Genomic DNA, 21,265 nt, shown 5'->3' on the forward strand with positions numbered 1-21,265 from the left:
TTACGTCCTTCCTCTGTTTATTCAAATTTAACAATTTTGCTTTCATTATGACCTCAACTATTATAAAAAGTACATACTCAATAACGTCTTGTAAAATATTTCACAATATCTGCGTTCCCTTCTCTGTTGAATCAAATGTTAACAGAACTTTCTTTCCACATAAATTTTTGTTTTTATTATTTCGTCAACTACTGTCTGTTCCAAATGACAGGTTAAAGGAGCAGTAGAAAATTGTTTTTGAAATAACATGTTTGATACTGCAAGGATTCGATGACGAAAAATTATGATAAAAAATGTCCACGCTGTTACAGAACGGCACTGCTTTCCGAAACTTGAAATCTCCCTGACTAGAAATTCTGAAAAATCGCTAACTACTCTAAACATTTCAAATTCCTTGACTCTTCCAGGATATCTTGCTCACTTCGCCACCATGTATTGCAAATAATACAAATCTCCTCATAAAAAGAGTAACCTAAAGCTTCCTGTAGTTTAACTCTGATTCTTCTTTTTCTAATTTCATTTTGTTTCATCCTTTCTTAATTTTTTTCATTTCTAATCTCGAAGGGGGAAGAGTCCGGATTCCCCCTTGGCTAAGTGCCTGAATCTCTTGTGTTTGAACTAAGCAAGAAAACTGCCGGCCGGCTCATGATTTTCCTTCCTTTCATTCCCGTTGCGATTTTCATTACAACTTCTTTTCACAATCTCATCTCAAATGCTAAAATAAAAAAAAAAAAAAAAAACCCTCAAAAGTGCTAAACGCGAAAGAGAAAACTGCGTAATAAATTATCTACCTAAATCTATAGGAAGTAATTTTATTTATATATTTCCACCCTCGTTTCGTGTTATCTTTGCAACAGTTGGCTTGACTAACACTACGAACATGGAGAACTTGATAAGGATAATCCCTCAGATAACAGTGGATATAAATCTGATGTCTGCCTTGGGCGATAGCATTGGGAACTATGACCTTGATGGAATGGAACTTAAGTCTCAATTGTTTGTCAAGGATTCTATATATAAATTGGCCACTCTTTTTAAAAAGAAATGTTTTTAGAATTGTAGGTAACATCTTCACAATTTGTGTTGAAGTGAAAATCTGAATTGATCAAAGAATAGTAACCTTTGTTTAATTTCCAAAAATAGCTCCTAAATAATCCACTGTGGCAAGAATCAGCTTAATTTGAACCAGTGATTCAGTTTCTTTTTAGCACTACACTCCTAGCCAATAATTTTATTTGGAAAATCATATACTCTTATCCGCAGGTGTACCACAGAGGAGTTTCTGACTACAAGCTATGACAAAGGAAAAGGCCTTCTAAAAGCGGTTTAATACATGTTTCGTATTACCCACGTTAACATACAATATTTCAATTACATCTGTATTATATCTGTGTGTATAGAATGCACTGATACATGTTATCTCTCATATAAACAAGAATCTCGACCCATTAAATTAATAACTAATGTTTTCAACAGTTTGTTTGGTACACAACATCACCACTTCATCTGAGATTTTTTTTTTCTTATCGGTACGGTCCAAGATGCAAAATCCTGGAGGTTTAGGGAAATTTTCTCATTTAATATTTTTGGAAGAAAATTTCCTTCTAATAATAACGCACTGAAGGTGTGTGTGTGAATGAAGTGGCACTATTGCCAAAAGTATGCAAACTAATTATATTCATATGTAATTAATGGGTAACTAGTGTTTGGTGGTATCCATGATCTTACATATTTTAATAATTATTATGAATGATCAAATACAGGGACATACGCAGAGGATGGGTCCTGGGGGTCCGGTTCCTCGTCTCCGAAATCTCGATTTTCTGTAAATTCAGTCTAATTTTAGGGCAGATTTATATATAAATAATTTATCCTCATATTGAATTTTAACTTTCTCCTGAAATAAATTCCTGTATGCATGCCTGCTCAAATATATGAACTCGATGTCGAAATATTCCAATGCGACGAGTTCTTTTATCTTCCTGTCCCTTCCTACTTCCTTTGACTGTTATGATTTCGCACTCTGGTACGGGTCCCCAGTTTGTATTTCATCCAGATACTCTAATCTCATCCTCCTCAAACAGAACATTAATCCACTACAAATGTATTAAATGGGAAGCACAGAGTTTCTTCTCGTTTCTATGATTTTCAAAATATGCCTTGAAGAAACAGGTATTTCAACATTTAAAAATAAATAAATAAAACTTCTATTACTCTACATATCTTCACGTCAAATCTGAATATAGATAGCGATTGTTGTATCACAATTTCTTAGTAATATAGTATTTCACCTCGATATAAATTCATTCCCCGTAACTAATACGCTTTAATATAATTCAATCCGCATGGATGAGATCTATTCAGAAATAAACTACTAAGAAATTAATTTCCATCCTAGTATTTAAGATTTAAAATAGGGAGTGAAAAACATATTAACTTACCTCCGCCAAGAATTTTCGAACCATCGCCCAATTCCCACTCAAATTTCACATCCGTTCCTCTATTCAAAGTAGCACGTAGTTTCACTAGTTCACCAACAGGAGCGTGGCGGCGTTCCAAGTCCAAAAAGAGTCCGCTAGGTGGCTCCTGCACTGTTAAAAGCATATGGGTCGAACGTTCTCCAAGAACATTGCTAGCTTTCACGGTGATGTTATAGCGTCCTGACGCTGGATAAGCATAGGAGAAGGTTGCAACCTCAGCCAAGAGCAGCGGATGAAGAGAACCAGCTTTCCGGTTGGCAGCACCATCGCCAAACTCGATACTGAAAATGACATCAGATCCTCGCCCGACAGCAGCTTCGAATTTCACCTGCTTTGATGCCAGTGCCACCTGGTGACCGCCTAGTAACCTGCAACAATACAACATTCGCCAGCTGTAAAATATGTGAAATGGATACTAAAAAACATGCAGTTAAAGTTTCTCCTATAGACTTCCCTTTTAATTTTTTTTTCTTTCGTGTTTCAGTCACGCTGTTCTTTGTTTCACTCCAAAGCAACAGAAGTGAGGTCAAGAATCACGTTTCTAAGCATCCTGGGGCTGTTTCTCAACGTCATACTATAATAAGGAAATTAAGGCTATCTTCCAATTTGACTCACTGTAAGGAAAACAAATCCTAACATTAACGCGGGTGAACTCTTCTACAGTAGAATACGAAACTAAACTCCGTAACGTTAACGTTAAGTGTAATCTTAAAAATGACTCAGGTGGATGGAAATACGTACATAATGTATTTGTTCGATTTGACCTATTCCATTGAATATTTCAAGCACCGATATTTTAAATTTTATAAAATATTGCAGAACTCACTTTTGCAGAGTCCGCCTGATGGGTAAATTGTAACGAATTAGTTTATTCTTTTGCATTATGAAAAAACACGAAAAAGAGTTTACTAACTCTTAACTAAATTGGTAAGTTAATAGCAATTTATATAAACACTACTGCTTTCACAACTTACCGATGCTACTGTGCATTAACATACTAGAACACGATGAGAAACCCTGCTAATGTGTACAGAAGTTACTTCGTATTCAACTAACTTTTAAAGCTTCAAAATGGAAATGAATTAATGAAGTTAAAATCTTTCTAATATTTCGCCCTTTATCATGAGAGAACTCCAGACAAGGTTTCACACAAAATAAATAAATAAATAAAAATAAAAACATGGAAACAAAAGAAAATAGACAAATTTGCTATTTAACTTTGAAGAATATGTTCTCTAAAAACATAGATTTTGAGCAGACAATCAACATTATCAGAGAAAAGAAAATCACAAAAAGGAAGTAAGTTAATTTCATACATTACGGTTCATAGTTCTCTACAAGAATCAGCTTTTTTCTCAGCTACCGAAACATCGAAAACTCAATGGAATTATTACTTCAAAACAAATCTACGGTCTGCCAAATCGCGGTAATGGAACTGTACTGTGCGGTCAGTTTATCTTCTCCCAACAGTTTCAAACAGAACTCCCCCTCCCCCTCCCCGCCAACTGCCTCGTGATGCTGTTAGTACTGAACTTGTGTCTTGCATTAAAAGTCGGATCTGGACCATACCCCCTACATAGACGTGTTCTTGTAATTGAGAAATAGTTTTTTTTTTTTTTTAAATAATACAACAAAAATACAGAGGTTGTTCAGCCCACATTTGGCCGATTTCGTTCCTTCCCCCTCCCGAGCAGAATGGACTCACCCGACCTGGCTCGTGGCATCCTACAGTGTTGTGCAGTGGCTTCCTGGGAACGGAGTTGTTTTTACGCGCGGACGACAATAACGCATAAAACAGGAACACGTGCGTGTTGTGAGTGTTGTGTTAAATTTGTTTCCAAGTGTGTGGGTTTCCGCTCTATGACCAAAATGCCGCCCAAACTAAGCCGGTTTTGGGAAGGCTATGTTGCGGCTCTTTATGACGCCCACTTTAGTGTTTCTGTCATTAGAAAACAGTGCAAGAAGAATTGTTGCAACATCAGTTTAAGTGGAATAAGAATGTTATTTAAAAGTACAAGGGCAAAGAAGCTCCACCATTTGAATCACCAACGAAGTTGCCTAGGAAACGGGAATGCACCAAGGCCACCTTTACCATGCAGAGGAAACTTCGCAAAATGGCAATGCAAGAAAATCCGCCAACACACAGGCGTATGGCTAATTGTCTTGACGTGTCTTTGGGGACTGTGAGCCGGACGTTACACCATCAACTGAAGCTGGAAAAAGTCATTAAAGCTCGCGGCCATCTTCTCACGGATGCCCACCAGAAGGAACGAAAGTGTAACGCCCGGAAACTGTACGAACGCCATCTGCAAAACAAAGGTGGATGTAGGTCGTAACGTTCAATGAAGCATGGATTTACCTTTCCGACTGTGGCAAACCGAAAGCCATCATGTACCGAGAGAAAGGCGCCAAGAACTTCAGAAGATGGGTCCGTGTCCGTGTCTGTAAAGAATCCTTCCCAAAAGGGTTCATGGTCGTTACTGGCTACTGTTACTGAGGTAAACTGAAGATTCGTAGGGTGGCGAAGAACTGCAAAATAAATTCGTAGTATTTTCAGGAGCAGATCATACGAGCATGAGATTCTAACAATGTACGGAAATGACGCCAATCTGGTGCGTATTCACATGAACAAGGCTTCATCACATACCTCACGATCGTCCCTCGCATTTTACAGGGAGATGAAGGAGGCAAGTGGTATACAGCTGATACCTTTCAATGAGGCACCTGTTAAATCTCCAGATGAAAGTCTTATGGACTATTGTGGATTTGAATGGCTGAAGCGGGCTTTGGGAAAACGGCGTGTGACAACTGTGGAAGGACTTTGGAAAGCTGTGCAAAGGGAATGGAACAAGATGCCCCTCTCAGTTCTTCAGATAAGCCTATTACAGTGGAAATTACGCTGTCGGGCTATTGTTAGGAACCTAGGGAAACACATCGAGCACTTACGGACTTGGCGCCATGGATTCTCCTAAATTTTGGGGTAAGTCGAAATTGGCCAAATGTAGACTGAACAACCTCTGCATAATTACACAAATAACGGGATGTATATTGACTAGTTCATAATATATGTCTCTTTCCTGTATAATAACACCCTGTGAAGCAGAATGTCTCACTTTGTTGCGGAGTACAACTCATTGCCTCCTCTGTGGAAATAAAGTCTCGCTGCTAAACAAATGACAGTGAAAATTTATTTGATATAAAAAAAATAGCTTGTTTCCTTAGAAATAATTTTCAATTACAAATATAAGCCAGAAGAAAAATTTCTTTACCAGGTTATTTGTTTAGAAGCAAAGATTTCACCATTAGCACGAGGAAGGCGTAAGTTGTGCTCCGAAACCTTTGCGAAATTCCGCTATACAGGATGATGCTACACGTAAGAAAACTAATCCTTTTAACTAAAAATTAAAAAAAAATTGAAAACTGTATGTTGTATGAATCCTTCTAAATACATTTACATGTACTATAAGAAGATAGTCAGATTTTGTATGCGTATTAGGGATTGCTGGGCATGTAACTGATAAACCATTTTGTACTTAACAGTCTGCACTGAATTTTTCCCAGTCATTATAGAAATCTTTTCGCTGAACACATTTGAATAAATAGAATTATTATGTTCATTTGAAAGTAACAACTTATTATCTAATCATGAAACAATAACAACACTAATTAAACCTTTTTGATTTACAGTAGGTGACTTCACATCACGACAAGAATGATCGTAATAGTGTTCCATATGTATATGGTGTTTGGATGTTTTCCTTTCATATAGCGGAAAATATAAGGATCAAAGAAATAATAATAATAATAAAATATGCTTGCGTGAGTCATGTTATGTTTGCGTGTTTACATAATATTTTTAATAAATGCTACCATTTTAAGCACCTTCACTAATAGTGTTTACACATACACTAATGTTGATCACCACACAGACTTCAACATATGCACGACAAAATGGTGTTAAAATTTTTATGATGTAGTTTTTATTATTATTATTATTATTATTATTATTATTATTATTATTATTATTATTATTTTAATATTTTCCCGTACTTTTCATCTCATAGATAACACTCTTTTTTTCGTACTATTTGGTGCATGAAATATATATTCATTTTACGACATGGAAAGCCTCTATTTTACGTATTAATGTAGGAGAATAGTTTGGTCATACGTCTGACTTCCCAATTTTAAATGCAAGAAACATACAAAGATACCTAAAGATACTTGGGATATTTTATATTAAAACTTATAAATTCTTCCGCACATCAGAATAGCTAGAACCGAAAAAGGACTACAGGAAAAGATTGACAAAACAGTTGACACCGAAAAACTATATGGAATGGAAATCAACATCGAAAAGTCGAAAGTCATGAGAATATCTCGAGGAAAAGCGCCCTTACGGGTCAGAGTAGAAGAAAGAGAACTTGAAGAGGTCGAGAATTTCAAGTATCTGGGAACTATTTTGACAAAAGACGCCTACTGCACGAAAGAGATTAGGTCAAGAATTGCCATAGCCAAAGAAGCATTCAACAAGAAAACTCACTCTTAACTAGCAAGCTCAATATTGGATTTCGGAAGAAGTTGGTCAAGTGCTATATATGGAGCATTGGACTGTATGGTTCAGAGACTTGGACATTACGGAAGTTAAAGAAGAAATATTTAGAGAGCTTCGAAATGTGATGTTTGAGAAGATAAAATGGACAGAAAGAGCAACAAACGAAGATTTTTTAAAACGGATAGGAGAGAAGAGTACACTTCTAACCACCATCCTTCGTAGAAAGACCAATTGGATTGGACACATCTTGCGAAGAAATTGTCTTCTTTACACCGCCATAGAAGGAAAGATGGAAGGAAAGCGAGGAGTAGGGAGAAGAAGAACACAATTGAACGATGATTTGAGGAACAGAACAAAATAAATATTAGCTAAAAGAGAAAGCAGAGGATCGAAAAACATCAAAGAAACATTTCCAGGCCTAAATTTAAAATTAAAAAAAAAAACTCTTTAGTCCCAATAATAATATCACAATCAAGTTATATTTACACTTCTTCCTGAACTACAGTTCATGGGAAGTAACTTTTATCCTCCACACCCCATACATTAATACAGTGGTACGAGCCAACAGCACAAAATTTTCTTGCTATTTATTAAATACAGGAAATGAAATGAAATCTTTTAGTTTTACGCCCCACGATTATGCCATTTAGGCTAAGGGAGATGGACAATATTTTTTATTTTTTTTAATGAACAAAATTACAATTTGCGTTTTCGGAAAACTGCCTGAAGAACCCCCCCCCCTCCAAAGAAAAAAGAATAACCTGTATTTTATTTAAAAAAAAAAAGATGATATATTGTAGGGCTGCTAATAATGAAATATGAACAAAATCGTTTGAGTTCTTACGAAAAACTCATCTGATGAAACAACCCAAGAGTAAACCATTCCATGTGGATTATACACTAGCTGTAAACACCTGTTGTTCTCAGTCTTAGTTCAAAACCTGGATTTAAAAAAAAAATAAAAAAAAAGAGAGAGAGAGAAGAATGTCCTTAAAGAATTACCTCACAGCCATTTCACTTCCATGAAATGAAATGAAATCTTTCAGTTTTACGTCCCACGCTTATGCAGGCTTGACTAAAGGAACGGTGATGATCAGAAATGAATAAAATGGTGAAATGGAGAAAGTGAAAAGAAACGGAAGAATCCCGAGGAAACCCACGCATACGGTGTCTGTCCATCACAAAAAGCATTTCACTCCCATTATCCTATGCTGTTATGTAAGCCCGCACAACAAGGTAACGTGGGTTCATATAGAAACTGTTCTTAAAACTGATAGAAACTTGCATATTTGGCACTCGTTAGAAAATACCCCGAGCCAAAAATAAAATAAAAAAAACTTCGTACGTGATTAGACTAATAAAGAATTGTCTGTGTACAAAACTTGGTGGCTCTCTGTTAAAAAAAAAAATGTAAATTTGAAGAGGAAATCAGTAAAATCAAAAACCTTAAAATCTCTGTTAATTTCAAAGAAAGCAATTCTCCACGTAAATCAAGGAGCTTAAAAAAAAGGGCGTAGGTACAACACGTTAACTTTGTCTACACAGGTTGTTTCAAAACAACACCGACAACGTTTGGGAGGTGATTCCTGATACAAAGTTAAGACGAAAATTATAGACCAACTTGGATGCACAAATGCTTCCTTTCGGAGTTACACGCTGCCGAAAACATGAAAAAATGAACTTTAAAGGCCCATAGCTCCAAAACTGAGACCTACCATAGTCGGGTCAAGACTTCACTTAGTAACTATTATGTACTCTACCTAATATCCAAGTTTCATAATCCTGCGGTACTTTCGTAATAATTTTTATAGGGGTAATTGGTAAGCACTTGAAATTATATACCCGTAGCCAAACTTCCTCTATAAAACTTGTTGCGTGAGTACCTTGGGATTCTGAAACATTTATTTTTGGATAGCACACATATTAGTTCCTAAGTGAAATCTTGACCCAACTACGATAGGTCCCATAGTTTTGGAGATATACAGGGTGCGAATTGGCGGGGGGGATGCCAGGGATTTCCCCCCCCCCTGACAAAAATCTTTCCCACCCTGGAGAAGAAAAATTTTATCCCTGGCAGGGATAACTTTTTCCTCCTCTGGAGTATTTTTAAATAGACATAAAGATAAGATAGAAAAAGGGAACAATTCTTACTTTGCGTAGCTAACTTAAATATTACTTGAGTGAAAAATTATGAAAGATCTCACATCTCAACTGTTTTGTACTTGTTAGTATATATATATATATATATATATATATATATATATATATATATATATATATATATATATATATATATATGTGTGGGGGGGGGGGGGAGGACTGGGTGCGCATATGGGTGAAATTCATCCCCCCCCTGGGAAAATTTTTCAATTCGCACACTGGAGATATATACCTTTAAAATGCATTTTTTCCATGTTTTTGACAGCCTATAATTCCGAAAGGAAGCATTTGTGCACCCAGGTTGGTCTATACTTTTTGTCTTATCTTGGTGTCAGAAATCACCTCCCATTTGCCAGTATTGGTAACGAAGACAAGGCCATTCAACTTCTCTCTTTATGGAATCAGCAATGTGTTATGATTTAGTGCTTCAGGGCTTGAAACATATTTATTCAGGACTAAACAACTTCGTAAATTTGTAAAATTCTTAATAAATTGTTATTGTTCGAAATTTATGTTAAATATTTATTTTTATTATGGGCCATTTGGTCGTTTTCTTGCCATTTGAGGCATAAACGCATACATATTTTTAAATTTTCAAGTCATAGAAATTTGTCTAATTATAAAATGAAAATATTATTGCTTTACAGTTTATCATCATTGAGCTTCCAAGCTTATACTTAAAATGTCTTCGAAATTACGCCCGTCAAGAGATACTCAGATATCTACATTAGTTTATGGAAAAAACGAATCCTTTAGAAGGAAACAAATTATAGTAAAATTCGCCTACCCAAATTTTCTAATATAATACTCATAGGGTAAATTATAATCATTACTAATAAATTTAAAGTAAATAAAAGTTAGTTATTACGTATGCTTCCAAAAATTTCTAATTTCGAGTACTGATTATACATTAAGAATGTTTCAAAAGCTAGGGAAAATGGTAATCTTAATGAATGAAAAAAAAAAAAAAAAACGGAATATCGTTCCTCCTAATTCGATCATTCTTATTTGCGGGAAAGTATTTTCTTAATGGACACGATCAAAGTTGCCAGTTGCTTCTGGGTTCATTTTTTTTTCTACCAGCATTTAGAAAATCGAAAGTCGATTTCGATTTCCAAAATAGATGATTAGATTCAAAACCGAAGATCGGTTTTCGAAGCAAAAAACAGATTTTAATGTATTCGATTTTTCAAAAATCGTAAATGTAATGAAATATGAACATCACCTTGGAAATCTAGGTGTTTGCATAGGTAGAAAGAGGGACGTTGTCTTAGCAACTTGGAAAAGTCCTGTTGAATATCGAAAGTTTGACCTGAATGATTGAGTTATACGGGTTTAATTCTATCCTCTAATTCGAAGGTTTGGGCATGCCTGAGGTTACAAATATGGAAAATGGATATAAGTTTTAAACGTCATATAACTTTACAACACCTGAAAACTCAATTTTAATGTCTATTAATAAAGAAAAAAGTTGAAAACAAGAATGCAAAATAATCTTTATCCAGCGCTACTCTTGCAAACAAAATATTTGCTCACGAAGGAGCCTTAATTTTTTTTTTCAACGAGAGAGAGAGAAAAAAAGCAAATCTTGTTTCCGTAGCAATTTAAAAATTTCTTGTTAATTTCCTGCTGCTAATGTTAATTAAACAATGCACATGAGTCAGCGTTATCTGGATAACGTGTGACCTGGATTGTCTGTCGTTTGCGCAACTACTGTCAAATGGCTCTGCTGTTAATGAGTCTGTTCATTAGCTGGCTTCGTGTTCCCTGGTGTCAACCGATGTGAGCTACCACAAAACTAAACACCGACCTACAATGTGTTTCATCTTGTTTAACAATGTCATTGATTTTTCACTAAAATACAGATATACTTCGGAGCGAAATGGAAATACGAAAATGTAAATTCATTGTTGTAAGTAAACGAAAACTACCTTCTAATAAAATTTCAATTTTAACGTGAATTTCGGTTTTCTTCTTATTTTTAATACAGCATGGTGTTAAATCACAAAAGGTTGCGGTTGTTAGTGCAAGTGTAATAATAAAAAAGTAGGTTCCAGAGCTTACTAACAGCAAACTACTGCACACATTCTTAGCGAAATTCAATGCAAAAGTAATTAATATTACGAAAAATGAATATCAAACTTTGGTTACAAACAACCAGCAAACATCTAAAAACAATGCTGCATTAACAGGAGACAAGTTCTTTGGTAGAGTAATGGAAACTAAGACAAAAAGCATTGGATGCTCTTCCTAATGCTGAGGGCTGAAGTTTTCATACATATTAGGGATGTCCCTTAAAACATAAATCGCACCCAATGGTTTTAGTACTATTTCTTCATCTTAATCACAAAAGAAATCAATTTCTCGTTTTAGTGCATCATTGTTTTTATTTTATTATTATTATTATTATTATTATTATTATTATTATTATTATTATTATTATCAGATCTTTTTTGGTTGTATAATGGAATAGGAAGTAGCCTATAGTTGATACAGAATAATTAGTAACTTCATTTAACAGTACAGAACGATAACATTAAGCGAAAACAATGTGAAAATCTGTTTTGTCATTGGGTCTACGCAGTGGCGTAGCACACTTTTGCGGGTTCCCCCGCTAAGTATAGAGAAGAGGCCCTAGTTGCAAAGCCGATAGAAGTAAGGTTGCAGTTCTACTTCTTTAAATCTTTATTCATTGCAAGACTTTGGGGCCCCCTATACCTCGGGGGCCCCCCGCAATGCGGGGGTTGCGGGGACAGCTGCTACGCCACTGGGTCTACGCATTGTACAAAGTTAAGTTCAAGTAAGATTTTAAATGAAATCTTTCAGTTTTCCGTCCTACGATTATGACGACGAGGCTCAAGGGGACGGATGCGATGAGAAATGAATGAATTGGTGGAATAAACAAGTGGGAGGAAACAGAAGAAGCCACAGAAACCCCACATACACGGTGGCTGTCCACCACAAAGTCCATTTGGTGCGAGTTGGGATCGAACCAGGGCCCCCACGCACCAGAGATGAACGCTCTACCACTGAGCCACTGTGGCCCCAAATAAGATTTTACTTGAAAAAAATACAGAAAAGTAACTAAATAAAAGGCGCCGTAAAAAAGAAAGAAAAATAAAATACAAGTGAAAACGGGAATGAAAGTAGAAAAGGAAAATAATTTAAATTTTCTTTCATAGCTATATGCTACCCAACTTCCAAATGAGTACCTGAGCATTTAGTTTGAAAATTATGAGATTCGAGGTGTCCAAGTTATGATTAGCGATGTTGCCACGTTATAATTTCACTGAACGTATACGCTAGTATGAAAAACAATAACTTTCTCCCAAACAAATATTTAACACTAATCCACGACCCACGACCACAAAGAAAATATATATAGATCAGATTCTACCAAACAGGAGAGCCTCTAAAACCAACCTGGTGCATAAGCGGTTCTAACAGACCACAACCGCGTTCCATTCATTAGATATAGTTAGCAGCGGAAGAGGATAAGCAAAAGATAGTTTACCGAGTATCGAACATGTTTTATAAATACTCATGTATCCGACCCTGGGGTAAAAGTGGATCTGAAAAGGTAGGGGGACGCCGTCACCCGTCCCTATTTTGCCCATTGAAATTTTTTTAGGAAGTGGAGGGACGCCACAGACATTTTTTGGAAGAGGAGGAACGACGTACCCCTGCGTTCCTGTCACGTTTAACCCTGCCCTAACTAATTTTGAAACACAAAGATGGATTTAAAGCAGTTACTGTGTTACTTTTCGAAAATCCGGGGAGTAGTAAAGTTTACGAACATAGGCATTTACACAGATGTCATATTTCTGGACATTTTCTTAACACCTTCGGCCAGTAGTTCTTAAATGACACCTCAAACTTTCGGCAGGGAGGTGCTTTTCGATCTGGTTTAACTTAAAAAAAAAAAAAAACAATAGTTTTATTAGATTCCTTTTCTGTTTAAGTCAAACTGCAACGTGCATTTCCATAATAGTTCTGAAATTTTTGTCCACGTGGTCTCGGGTTCGATTTCCGGTGAGAAAGCGTTACGGTAATTCGGATTTCACCTTAAACTGTAGGTTCACGTCTCATATAGACCCGGTGATGAAAAGGAACAATAACTTCAAGTAAACAAACTAACAAACAACGACTATGACAACACAATATTTTTCAATACAGTAGATTTCCGATACTCCAGCACGTTCGAGACTTGACCAATGCCGGATTACCGAAAATTGCGGACTAAAGGAGCAGTGCCTCTTGCGATCGCTAAAAGCTAAGTCGTAGACTGAATATGCTATAACATAATGTTTCGCACAAGGAACAAAAATATAATCATTCCAACTCAAATACAACCAAAACTCAACCTTACCTCTACATTTTAAAGAATACATACTGATAGAGAATTACTGTATTGTTCTAGAGTTACAATAAATTGGATAAAAGGAAAAGAAAAAAATCAGGCACTCCAGACTGTTGGATGCCGAACTAGTGTAAGTCTACTGTACAAATCTCGCTCTAGCTTATTGCTACTGTAAAATTAACTCACAAAAGTACTTAGATTGTATATATACGTTAGAAACATTAGTCAATCAGGGGCCCCGGTGGCTCAGTGGTAGAGCGTTCACCTCTGGTGCTTGGGGTCCCGGGTTCAAACCCTACTCCCGCCAAGTGAACTTTGTGGTGGACAAACACCGTGTGCGTGGGTTTTCTCGGGGTTCTCCCGTTTCCTCCCACTTTCTTCATTCCACCATTTCATTCATCTCTCATCATCACCGTCTCCTTTAGCCTAACCGGCATAACCGTGGGACGTAAAACTCAAAAATTTCATTTCATTTTAGTCAATCATTACTTCAAGAGAGAGTGCTCCAGTACCGTTTCGATATCTTTATGAGGCGCCTCAAACAAAAAAAGCTCTAAATGAATGCCTTTCCCAAGAATCATATAGTATTTTCACGCTAACGAAGTTACAAGTAAAGAATTGATTGCAAGATATGAAGATTAAAAAGTAAATACTCGTAAAAAGAGAAATTGTTCAGATAATGATTTCATAAAATAACGTATAGGCCTCGGACCTATATGTTAGGTACCACTCCGGGAATTTGCCTATTGTGAATCAGCAGAGCTCAGGGTGGCTGGTCTGAGAAAGCTTTCACACTTTTGCGAGCGAGTGACCCCACCGGGAATCGAATCCTGGTCCGCTTGCACCAAAGGCGAGAGCTTTGGGGGGAAGAAGAATGAAAAAATTAGGGATAGAGCTTACAATTTAATGTTCATAAACTGCTTTACAGATCGTATCAGTCATTGAAGTAACTGATATATAGGTAAATTATAGTGTTATTACTTCCCTAATATCCATAAAAACCCTCAATTTTAGGAATAGCGACTAAATGCTTTTAATCCTAGCTTCGTTTCTTCATTTTATTCACCCAAATATATTATATACCTGTATATACCTACTTGGGCCACCCTAAATATATATATATATATATATATATATATATATATATATATATATATTAGGGTGGCCCAAGTAGGTATACAGTACCGTACTGATCAACTCATTGCATTTTATATCAATTCTTATTGACATGCACCAGGTAGACTTAGTTCCTTTATTATTTGTTCTTAATATGTTTTTACTCGCATCTTAAGCTCGGAAGAGCCGAAGAAAATAAACCCATAAACTAGAATGTTATATTTGATCAATGCAAGGGTGTATATCTACTTTTGGGCCATCCTGTACATATGAGGGGGAAGGGGTTGTTTTCAGTGCATTTTTAAATATGTTATTAAGCAAGGAATTGCCACCTAAGTTGGATGTTTTTCGTTATGTATACTTCAAATATCAGTAGACAACCTATGTTATGATTATGACAAACCTTCAACATATAAATGGAAAAGAATTTTGAAAAATTCCGTATGTCTTTTGATATCTTTACCTTTGTTTTACAACAGATCAAGAATTTCCCTTTTACTAAGATAATTCTTCCTGATATCATGCATTCCATTTGCTAGCTTCTCCCATATCTACATTCTGTTATAGTAAGAGAACATGAATGCAAATTTTTGAAGTGACATTAGCAGTTGGTATGCAGCAGCATGAACTTTTTGTTTTCACTATTCTCACCTCATGATTTACTGCTGACAGAGGAATTATAAAAAACTTGGAGAGTTAAAGTTACGCATAAAATGTGCAAGAATTTCTATTTAAAAAAAAACTACTGTAATTAGACACCATTTCCTTGACTGTTTTGTGTGAGCCTTTTAAAGAACGAGGAATTAATGCGCACATTTTCTGAATTCCCGGTCCCACGGTCACTCTTCGGTAAAGGTACAACGCTTTAGAAGTTCTCAGAAAACTATTTTTCGTACTAAGAACGTGATGTTAAGTGTACGTTTATATTTCCAAACTGTGCTATGCATAAGTATGGAAAGGTTTACGTAACGGCAAGTCCATTCGTCCGTCCGTCGAGAGGTATAAGCAAACTGTAATAAAACAGCGAGGTTGTTTCTATAGATTCAGTGCTGTTCTCTCTTGATCCTCTACGCACACTGGAAGTTCCAGAAACAACCAATTATACGTTTCAACGTTAATTACTGTAGAACAAAAACTTTGGACATACATTTAGCGTCTCAGAAACGTTTCACATTAATCCTTAGGCTTTTACTAAAACCGGAAGTAGCAAAACTTTATTACCGTTCCCGGTAATACTGATTTCCATACACCAAAATCGGTTGGAGTAAGCAAGAAAACTTCTTGTAACATGAATCCAGCGAAAAAAAAAAAATATATTTCCCTATTCAATCCGGAAATGACAGAAACCACTAAACCAGCGGGAAGAGCTGTTTTTTAGTACTTTTTAATCTTCATAGTTCCACAACGTTAAAAAAACGTATTTTTGTATGTCTTTCTTTGTTCAAGGTAATATTGTTTTCTTGCAGTCAATCTTGTTGTTTAAATTTCAAGTTGTATAACTTTCAGTCATCGATACGATAAGATGGTTGGGTAACCAAATGAACAATAGAAAGATTGGCTGAATAATGTAAGTTTGCAGGTACACAAAATGGAATGGCAGTTTGAAAACCAATCAAAACAGTCAGCTCTCAAACCTAAGACTCGCATGTACTACATTCTATAACCGTAGAATCTGTTAGAAGAAAGCAAATTGAAAGTTAAATGAAGACATAAGAGCCAAAGAGGATAATTTCAAATATTTTGTCCTTCATAAAGTCAGTTTTGATTTTTTTTTTTTTAAAGCCAGAGTTTTTGTATCTCTAGGAGGCAGATATGGACTTTCTATCACGACTGTACGGTCTTACTTAAAAAAAAAAAGCGTTTACCTTTTTCTTAAAGAAATGTACTCTATTCTAGTGATTCACAACTGGGTTGTCTCAACTAATCAAATCAAAAATTACATAAAAATCAATTTAGAGAGAATGTACGAGTCAACGCCTCCCGTGCCAGCCACGATGCTCAGTACTACATTAAGAGTCACTATTTTACAGAAACTTATAGTTTTACACTATTTTATATTACAGAGGTTGTTCAGCCTATGTTTGGCCGATTTCGCTCCTTTCCCCTCCCGGACAGAATGGACTCACCCGACCTGGCTCGTGGCGTCCTGCAGTGTTGTGCAGTGTCTGTAAAGAATCCTTCTAAAAGGGTTCATGGTCGTTACTGGCTACTGTTACCGAAGTAAACTGGCAAAATAAATTCGCATTATTTTCAGGAGCAGATCATACTGCCGATCTACGAGCATGAGATTCCAACAATATACGGAAATGACGCCAATCTGGTGCGCATTCACATGCACAAGGCCTCATCACATACCTCACGATCGTCCCTCGCATTAGACAGGGAAATGGAGGAGGCACGTGGTATACAGGTGATACCTTTTAATGACGTACCTGTTAAATCTCCAGATGCAAGTCCTATGGACTATTGTGGGTTTGGATTGCTGAAGCGCGCTTTGGGAAAACGGCGTGTGACAACTGTGGAAGGACTTTGGAAATCAGTGCATCGGGAATGGGACAAGATTCCCCTCCCAGTTCTTCAGAGATGCCTATTACAGTGGAAATTACGCTTTCGGGCTATTGTTAGGAACCAAGGAAAACACATCGAGCACTTACGGACTTGGCGCCATGGATTCTTCTAAATGTTTAGGTAAGTCGAAACTGGCCAAATGTAGACTGAACAACCTCTGTATTATTAATAAACAAGCTCATACAAGTCACGTGTGTGTCTCGACATGAGTAAGGTGTGTCGTCAGTATAAAAAAAAAAAGGACACCCCTCCCAAGATCTCCTTAACCATGAATATCAGGTCAACACGACAGCAGAGATTCTACAACATAACTGCAGAAGCTCTTCAGAGACAGTAGGTAAAGAGGGGGGGGGGATATCTGATTAAGCCAAACTATCTTTTGTATACTTGCACAAAAAAAAGCCTTTTCAGAGAGATTGCGATTTAAAAAAAACTAGATTATACCGACAAATTTTTTTTCTTAGCTATGGCGATCCTTACGTATGTTAGGAAGAACTTCAATATACCTTTAAAAAAGATTACAGAAGAAAAAGAGAGAGAAAAAAGATTAAAATGTTGACGTGGAAAATTTGCAGAATGGATTCTGTTAAGTTGTACAGCAGTGAATCACCAAGGCATAAAACAAAAACGAGAATCAAATATAGAAATCCATCAAATTTCATTACGTCATTTTGCTGGAAGCTATGTAAATAACGAAATAATAATAATAATAATAATAATAATAATAATACTATAAAACATAAGCTACGCTCTCCACGAAGAAACTGCTGGTCAGTTATAGTATCACCTTTCAAGAAACAGAAGAAAACAAGAATCGTGTCTCCTATTGACGAACAAGCAAAGAAACTGTCGCACGAATACAGCTAGAACTGATACAAAAGCCTTAAAAACGAACGATATGTCCTTCTTACTCTTTCTTCTATTTCTCCCCATAGATTTTTTCACCTCTTTTGTTGCTGTTAGTGACGAATGGAGTCGCCACTGTTGCGTTTTGTGTCGAGCCGTTCCTGACACCAAAGTATTGAGCGGTTGACACAAAACAGCACTTTAGGGAAGTTCCACGAGAATAGCTCGCCAGTTAGTTGGTTAGTTCGGGCTGCTTAACACATTATGTGGTGATAACAGCATTATTAAAAAAATAACAAAATAAAAAAAACATAAATAATTTGTCTGACATTTTAAAAACATGTTAACGCTCATGAAGTTAGATATTTTTATATATTTATTTATTTTGAGTAATCTACACAAAACTGCATGTTTCGGTGTATGTACATAATATTGGACTGGTCGTCATGTGTGCTTTCTTTACACGTGATCGCCAGTTCGATTCTTGGTGAGTCCGTTCTGACATTGAAATATATATCTACATTAGTCTCGCTATTGAAAGCCCCAAAATAAAAAAAGCACATAGGGCAATTTCCCAACCATTTAAAGTGGACAAAAGAAACTTTCGTGCAAAATTTCAGGATACAATAAAGTTTATTGGTGATGTGTGTTAATACCATAACCATGTAAATCATATGATGTATCGGTGATGTAAATCTAAGCACACACATCAAATGATAATTTCAGAAAATTTTTACCCGAGGTAAGTACTTCGAATAAACTTCGAAAGAGGGTGACGGTCCAAGTACTATTAAAGCCTGTGACAAACATCTTGACATTTCAGCTAAACGAATAAAACGCAAGCTCTGACGCGACGTTGCCGAGTGCTGAGGGGTATGGCTATGGCTAAGCAGACAAACTACAGCGCGATCAGGTGGCAGAGGATAGACGTGGATGTGTACAAAATAAACGTGGCAATACCGCTGGCCTCTCATTTGCTAGCAGCATTTAAAGGGATCTTGGGGCGCCGCCTTCAAATGCCAAGATGTTTGACCCACGAGGGCCGGATGCGTCCTACGTCAGTAGTTTGCATGAAGTTGTAGATAGAAATGAAATCTTTCAGTTTAATGCCTTATGATTATGCCCTTTACACTAAGGGAGACGGATGATTAAGACAAGTAAATGATGGAAGAATCAATGGAATGAGAGACTGTAGGAGGAAACAGGAGTACCCCGAGAAAACCCATGAAAACTATGTTGTCCACCACAATCTTACTTGGTCGAGGATCGAACCAGGGGCCCCATGCACTACAGGCAAGCGCTCTACCACTGAGTCATCGTGGCCCCCTTAAGTAGATAAAATCAACCCCTCAACTACCATGGCGCAATGTGTGCTGTGTATTCTTTATAGCCTGCATATCAAATCTTAATCAATCGGTAGCTTATGAACATTACTGTACGAAATTCACTGGTATCGTTGATGAGCTTGGTCCATTACTTATTTTTTGCAAACCTCAGGGGCGGATCTATAATATAACCACATAGTCATGTGCTTTCTCATTAATACAAATAAAAATATTTTTAAATATATATATATATATATATATATATATATATATATATATATATATATATATATATATATATATATATATATATATATATATGGGTATTTACGGTATTTCTGTATATGAATAACAATCGAGGAACACAATTTGTAGTTACTTCATATGGAATCTGCAGCCTGATTGGTGTCCATTAAAGAGAAGAGATTTGGCAACATAGTGTAAAGTCATAATACTTGATGTTACCCTTTGTCACATGCTCTGGCTTCTTCCCTTCACCAATGATGTTACCGGAGTACTTTCTTCGGCTTTATCAATAGAACATTTTTCCCTAGCACGAATTCGAAGCTGCCACCTTCTGCTTTATCAAAAGAATATTTCTTTCTAGCGCGAATTTCAAACTCCAATCTCTTTCTTTACCACTGGACTTTGTCCAGTTGCTATTCGAGTTCACGTGCTAGAAGACTTGGATAATTTTGCTGTTCGCATATTTCGATTGAAAATTTCCTGTTTGCTTCATAGATATGCAAATCAATATTTACATAGAAATATTCGGATGCTGCAGCTAACATTTACATATATGTATAATTGTACTACACAAAAAGAGTGTAAGATTTGAGAAAATGTTTCGTACGCGAATCTAAATCCACGACAGTCCTGCTCTTTGAAGCCAAGATTCAAAGTTTAGTTTTCAGGAGTACGTTCCTTGTAACAATGTTAATGATGGAATAAAGTTAAACCATATTTGTCTTTTGCTTCTAATTTAATTGTTTTGCGTTATTATTAAACTAAAATAATCACAATAAGTGTGTCAATACTGTTTCTTCCTATCGAAACCTGCAAACATTTCGAATATATACAGAAAACAGGATATGGGACTTTTTTTTTAATATTATGGTATGTTAATGGGTCTGTAGTCGAATGAATATTTCAAAATCGATTGAGACATCCAAATTAAATATTTATGTTGAGTTCTTTTGGCAATGTCAATTGTTTTCCACTTTTAAATAGCTTAATTCGTTAAATAGCTTGAACTGGGTAAAGTATTTAAGAGCAATACGAAAAGTTCTGTATGTAAAGGCATATATTGGATATATGAATGTGCAATGGTGAATTCACTGTTACTTTTGCTATAACATTTGTGATTCACATCAGAAGTTACAAGAATGCTTCCACAAATGAAAAATCATTCGATGCTGCAAAAACGAGAAGGGCAGATGCAAATCCGGTTTCGTCGTCAATGCCAACGTGACTTCCCTCGTATAGAATTCTGAAGCCGCCACTAGTACACCCTAAGCATTTCCTTGGCATCTAAAATATAAATTTTGATAAGGCTCTTACCTTATTGACACTCCCTGGATAGCCTCTATAACATGAACGGTATTTGGAGCTTTTGACTCGAGCACTTGACCCCACGGTGTAGAGATTTGAACGTGAATTTCATATTCTCCAGCGGCACCAAAAGTGTGCGTTGCAATGCTTCGTCGACCACGGGTTGACACTTGAGTGTAGCGACCTGCCGATCCATCACCGAAGTCCCAGGTGAATCTGACAGGCCGACCTGCCTCTAGCAACGCTTTCGCTGTCGCCACAACAGAATCGTTATACAGAGCCAACATTGGGCAGCAATCTGAAA

The 21,265-nt window shown here is 36.4% G+C and overlaps 1 protein-coding gene across 1 annotated transcript in view; it reads right to left on the minus strand.

Moving 5' to 3' along the window:
- The window catches only part of LOC145671158 (uncharacterized), a 2,642,835-nt gene that overhangs the window by 186,064 nt on the left and 2,435,506 nt on the right, over window positions 1–21,265 (minus strand). The window contains exons 14-15 of the mRNA XM_081739993.1: window positions 20,971–21,259; window positions 2,442–2,848 (exon numbers count right to left, since the gene is read on the minus strand). Of these exons, the coding sequence (XP_081596119.1) occupies window positions 2,442–2,848; window positions 20,971–21,259 (696 nt within the window). The remainder of the gene's footprint in view (window positions 1–2,441; window positions 2,849–20,970; window positions 21,260–21,265) is intronic.

Source organism: Thermobia domestica, chromosome 15, assembly GCF_964235325.1.
Source record: "Thermobia domestica chromosome 15, izTheDome1.hap1.1, whole genome shotgun sequence".
Classification (NCBI taxonomy): domain Eukaryota; kingdom Metazoa; phylum Arthropoda; class Insecta; order Zygentoma; family Lepismatidae; genus Thermobia; species Thermobia domestica.